The 6,278-nt window shown below is 37.1% G+C and overlaps 1 protein-coding gene and 1 long non-coding RNA gene across 2 annotated transcripts; both read right to left on the reverse strand.

Annotated features, from left to right (window-relative positions):
* Nucleotides 1-238: 238 nt before the first annotated feature.
* ccl32b.3 (chemokine (C-C motif) ligand 32b, duplicate 3) lies at nt 239-1,731 on the reverse strand. The gene is made up of 3 exons (XM_017452650.3): nt 1,598-1,731; nt 1,314-1,431; nt 239-1,072 (listed from the first exon to the last, which is right to left on the reverse strand). Exons 1-3 carry the CDS (start codon nt 1,653-1,655, stop codon nt 880-882), a joined length of 369 nt encoding a protein of 122 aa, XP_017308139.1. The 5' UTR covers nt 1,656-1,731; the 3' UTR covers nt 239-879.
* Nucleotides 1,732-3,597: 1,866 nt separating this feature from the next.
* LOC128628629 (uncharacterized) lies at nt 3,598-5,113 on the reverse strand. Its single transcript, XR_008393299.1, has 3 exons — nt 4,945-5,113; nt 4,661-4,778; nt 3,598-4,425 (listed from the first exon to the last, which is right to left on the reverse strand). It is a non-coding gene; the product is annotated as an uncharacterized LOC128628629 (long non-coding RNA).
* Nucleotides 5,114-6,278: the final 1,165 nt, after the last annotated feature.

The raw sequence follows: 6,278 nt of genomic DNA on the forward strand, positions 1-6,278 counted from the left end.
TACAAATAATGTATTCGTGATTGATTACATCCCTTTTGCATAGCTCATGAAGGGATGGAGGACTTTTTCTAACCTTTAGTATAGTATAGTTAAAACATCGACGTGGGGTGTAGTCGAGCGCTGGCTTTTTAATGGGGGGGGGGTGTGTAGAAGGTGAGTGGTTTACACACCTGTGCGGGGTGCAGAATAACGAGTGGCAATGCATTATTATAATGAATATTAAATTATTTTTAATATACACAAAAGATTTAATAATAAGATGCATTTTATTAATCCTCAAAATTAAACTCAGTTGTTCCCAAATAGCAGAATGTAAAGTATGATGTGCAGAACAGTTAAAAAGTCATCAAGATTACACAATCAAAAGTGTGTGCAATATATCAAGTAGAAAGTAACAACTAAGTCTCCTAATTGAGATACTATATACTGATATTAAATATTTAAATTATTATTATTGAATTCAGTACTTCTAAATAATAATTACAGAGTAAAATTGTGACTAATGAGCCATATATAGCATTTGCAATCTATAGATAGTACCACATTAATGGATATACTGTATATACTATCTATATGGAGTCACATTCAAGTGTTAGTTATGTGTCCCTAACAAAATTGCTAAATGTAAACAAAGCAATTTGTATTTCATCATAAAATTATTACAACCTTCATTACAGATGTTGTGGTATTTTTTTAAAGGTCATGTATTAGGCATGGGTACGTTTACGTGACATTGGTACATGACATACTTTGCAAATTCTGAGGACTACATATTATTTACAGTATACACAAAAAAAAGACATAATAACACATAAAGAAATAAGTTGTACTAGATTACAAACAGTCTATTTTATAGAACTAAGTGTAGGCCAACCATACCTACAAGTTTAGTTTAGTAATGTTATAGTAGTCTTTAGCTGAACAACCATTAGTATAAGCCATATGAGTGGTATAGGGGTTGTTCTGTGGAATGGTCACCTCACAAGAGTCTTTTCCCTTCATCACAACATTTTTAATAACCCACTCTGCCTTTAGATCATAACAGAGTGTCCGGCCTTTATTGGTCTTGATACTGTAACACAAGAATTCAACAAGAAAAACACAAACAAATGATCAATTTAAATGATTCCTTTAACATGCAAAATTTAAGAAAAATGTGCAGCCCTGGTGTATACAACCCCACGATCAAAAATTGATCAAATCCCGACGGACAGTTTTTTCACAGTAAAGGCCGTAAAGAATGTAAAGTGTGTACATGTACATGTACATGAATAGTGTAAAGAAACTCTCATATAGTGTATTTGAATACTCACATGATTGCATCAAAGGGGCAAAGTCCTGTATGCTGGACTTTACAATCGGCAACATTTTTCACAGACAGTCCTTTATGTTGAGTTGTTTTCAAGCAGCAAAAGCTGTGCCAACTCACTGCTACAGGAAACACATATTTTAAATGTTACTTCACAAACGGAATCTTTTCTGTTAGCAAAACAGCAATGGTGTAGCGGGTCTCTGAATTAATATATTTCACATACAGTAAAATATTAAGATAGTATCTGCTGAGATGAAGTGAGATACAACAACAGTTCTGACTTACTTTCTCTGGCACAGAGGCAGAACACCATGCAGAAGAAGAGTGGATAGAGCCGGTTCATTGTGAAGTTGAATGCTGACTCGAGAGGTTCTAGCTAACACTAAAGATTACACACCTTATAGCTCACTTTCATTTCCATCTCCCCCCTACACTCTCAGCCCCCAACCCACAATTTGGTCGGAGAAAGCACAGGGGCGTGTATACAACTGTCGTGTAACAACACAAGCAATCTGACACATTGTGACACTCTTACATGCAGCTGAAAGGAAAATATGACTTAGGTGTCATTTACCATTATTGACCACAATAGCCATTAGTAATGGGGGAAATATTTACTGACCAATCACACCCACAGTTCTGTGGATTGTAGAATATGATCGCTGGAAAGTTCCGGAAACGTTATTGTGGGTATATTGTCTCCTGCAGGTGTGTATATATAAATCAATATATTTAACAACTCCTAATTAACAAGCAAAGAAATGACAAGGTTTTACTTCTGAATTTTCTAATTCAGTGCATGGCAAAATCCCATAATTGACAGAGCCTGTCAATTCTGCTCTCTACCAGAAAATCCTGAAAATAATGTTTGGTCATCAGTCCATCATCTGACGCTCAAGTACAGTTGGGTTAACAATCCAATGCACCTCTGAATGGCTCAAAAGAAACCAAATGAAGGTTGTAGTTTAGTCAAAGGCTGCGTCTGAAATCGCGTACTGCCCTACTATACAGTAGGCGAGAAGCAGTATGCCAGAGGGGTAGTATGTCTGAGTTGTCAGCAGGCGAGAAAGAGTAGGCAATAAATTCCCTGATGGTGTACTGCTTCCGGCGAGATTTTGGAGGAATTGGGGAAAACCGTGCGTCGGCTCTTTTTAAGAATCAAACCCTGGTTAAACTGGACTTGTTTGACAATACCAGAATCCTTTTTTTTTACTTCTTGAAGGTTTTAACAAGAAAACAGTTGTCACAGCGTTTAAAACATTTTTGTGTTCTTTATCATGCTTTAGCCGGCCAAGCTAATGGCAACGAATTTACCTCAGCCTGTTAACACTGCCCACATCAAATTGCTAATTCAGTTAACTTTCCTGATATGCATGTTGCCATTAGTATGGTTGCTTTAATCTGGTGATCCCTTTAAGATTTTTTTGTTTATGATGACATTGAAGGTCACATGTCAATGCGAACATGGTCGATGTAGTATGTCCAAGATTGTATTCATAAGGAAAGTATACCAAAAGGAAAGCCTAAAGGTTCTTAACCTTTAAACTACTCTTGTTCATTTGAAGCAGATCTGATTAGGGATTGTTTTGTTATTAATGTGTATCAGGTGAGACATAATTTGATTAGCAAAACAAGTGTATTGTGGGTAGACTTGGGAACTCCGCCATGGTACCATGAAGTTTCAAACCTGCACACTAAGGCAATAGGTCTCACACACTCACAGAGAGAGAGAGAGAGAGAGAGAGAGAGAGAGAGAGAGAGAGAGAGAGAGAGAGAGAGAGAGAGAGAGAGAGAGAGAGAGAGAGAGAGAGAGAGAGAGTGTGAGTCACATGTATAAGGAAACAATGAGCAAAATAAACCAGGTACTCTGAGTTTATCTGATACCATCTGTTGGCTATGAGCAGCACAGCAAACAGACACCACAGTGCGCTTCTCATCTCTTCACCTATACCGGACTGATCAGTGAAAATGTAGCAATCCTAATAAAGTGCTCAGTGAGTGTATATCTGTATTTATAGTGTATCAGGACACATTATATTTTCAATACAAATAATGTATTCGTAATTGATTACATCCCTTTTGCATAGCTCATGAAGGGATGGAGGACTTTTTCTAACCTTTAGTATAGTATAGTTAAAACATCGACGTGGGGTGTAGTCGAGCGCTGGCTTTTTAATGGGGCGGGTGCGTAGAAGGTGAGTGGTTTACACACCTGTGCGGGATGCAGAATAACGAGTGGCAATGCATTATTATAATGAATATTAAATTATTTTTAATTTACACAAAAGATTTAATAATAAGATGCATTTTATTAATCCTCAAAATAAACTCAGTTGTTCCCAAATAGCAGAATGTAAAGTATGATGTGCAGAACAGTTAAAAAGTCATCATGATTACACAATGTGTGCAATATATCAAGTAGAAAGTAACAACTAAGTCTTGGAATAGTAACAAGTCTCTTAACTGAGATTCTACATACTGATATTAAATATTTAAATTATTATTGAATTCAGTACTTCTAAATAATAATTACAGAGTAAAATTGTGACTAATGAGCCATATATAGCATTTACAATCTATAGATAGTACTACATTAATGGATATACTGTATATACTATCTATATGGAGTCACATTCAAGTGTTAGTTATGTGTCCCTAACAAAATTGCTAAATGTAAACAAAACAATTTGTATTTCATCATAAAAATATTACAACCTTCATTACAGATGTTGTGGTATTTTTTTAAAGGTCATGTATTAGACATGGGTACGTTTACGTGACATTGGTACATGACATACTTTGCAAATTCTGAGGACTACATAATATTTACAGTATACACAAAAAAAGACATAATAACACAAAGATATAAGTTGTACTAGATTACAAACAGTCTATATTATAGAACTAAGTCTAGGCCAACCAGACCTACAAGTTTAGTCCAATGTTATAGTAGTCTTAACTGAAGAACCATTAGTATAAGCCATATGAGTGGTTAGGGGTTGTTCTGTGGAATGGTCACCTCACAAGAGTCTTTTCCCTTCATCACAACATTTTTAATAACCCACTCTGCCTTTAGATCATAACAGAGTGTCCGGCCTTTATTGGTCTTGATACTGTAACACAAGAATTCAACAAGAAAAACACAAACAAATGATCAATTTAAATGATTCCTTTAACATGCAAAATTTAAGAAAAATGTGCAGCCCTGGTGTATACAACCCCACGATCAAAAATTGATCAAATCCCGACGGACAGTTTTTTCACAGTAAAGGCCGTAAAGAATGTAAAGTGTGTACATGTACATGAATAGTGTAAAGAAACTCTCATATAGTGTATTTGAATACTCACATGATTGCATCAAAGTGGCAAAGTCCTGAATGCTGGACTTTACAATCGGCAACATTTTTCACAGACAGTCTGTTATGTTGAGTTTTTTTCAAGCAGCAAAAGCTGTGCCAACTCACTGCTACAGGAAACACATATTTTAAATGTTACTTCACAAACGGAATCTTTTCTGATAGCAAAACAGCAATGGTGTAGCGGTTCTCTGAATTAATATATTTCACATACAGTAAAATATTAAGATAGTATCTGCTGAGATGAAGTGAGATACAACAACAGTTCTGACTTACTTTCTCTGGCACAGAGGCAGAACACCATGCAGAAGAAGAGTGGATAGAGCAGGTTCATTGTGAAGTTGAATGCTGACTGGAGAGGGTCTGGCTAACACTAAAGATTACACACCTTATAACTCACTTTCATTTCCATCTCCCCCCTACACTCTCAGCCCCCAACCCACAATTTGGTCGGAGAAAGCACAGGGGCGTGTATACAACTGTCGTGTAACAACACAAGAAGTCTGACACATTGTGACACTCTTACATGCAGCTGAAAGGAAAATATGACTTAGGTGTCATTTACCATTATTGACCACAATAGCCATTAGTAATGGGGGAAATATTTACTGACCAATCACACCCACAGTTCTGTGGACTGTAGAATATGATCGCTGGAAAGTTCCAGAAACGTTCATGCGGGTGTATTGTTTCCTGCAGGTGTGTATATATTTTATATCTAGACTATAATAAAGTATATAAATTCTAATACCCAGACTAGACCTTCTTTAACAACTCCTAATTAACAAGCAAAGAAACAACAAGGTTTTACTTCTGAATTTCCTAATTCATTCTCAGAATGAACTACACTATGTATACAGTCATGGGAAGTAAGTACACCCTTCAATTCTAGATTTTTATTTATCAGGGCCTAAATAACAATTACATGGTCCTCACAGGCTTTTATAAACAAACAAATAACCTAAGGTGACAACAAGTACAAAAAACAACAGATTTCAATATGTAGTCATTTTCCCCAAAAAGTAAACCAACATTCAGAAATCAGGTGGGGAAAAATAAGTACACCCTATAATTCAGTAACATGTAGAACCACCTTTAACAACAATAACTTGAAGCAAGCACCTCTCAATGTCAAGCAAGATTTAAGAGGTGCATCACATCCATGTTCCCCCAGACCTACCTGAGAGGGCCAGACTAAAGCGGGTACCCCAGAAACAGCTGCTTCCTTGACCTCCAGGCATCATGGAGCCAGCCCATGTTAATCCCATTGGGCCCAGCACTTTCATCATGCTTGCTCCACAACCTAACACCGCATTCAGCGTGTTTGTAATCCATTTATGAACCGGGGGGGGTCGAGCTCTGAACTGGACCCGGTAACCCTTTTCTATGGTAAACAGAACCCATGGAGACACATTTGGAAGTAGTTTCCATGCTGTCAGACGGTCTTTTAGTGATGTAAACTTTTCCACATTCTCTTGGAGGGAAAGCATCAGATTTTCGTCGCCCTGTGACAGCTCGCTGTCCAGAGAACACTGAAAAATTGGGACAGTCTTGGGTAGGGGAGGTCCTACAGTAATACTGGGGGCAAACTGCCCTAACAACCTCATGTC

Source organism: Ictalurus punctatus, chromosome 23 (assembly GCF_001660625.3).
Source record: "Ictalurus punctatus breed USDA103 chromosome 23, Coco_2.0, whole genome shotgun sequence".
NCBI lineage: Eukaryota > Metazoa > Chordata > Actinopteri > Siluriformes > Ictaluridae > Ictalurus > Ictalurus punctatus.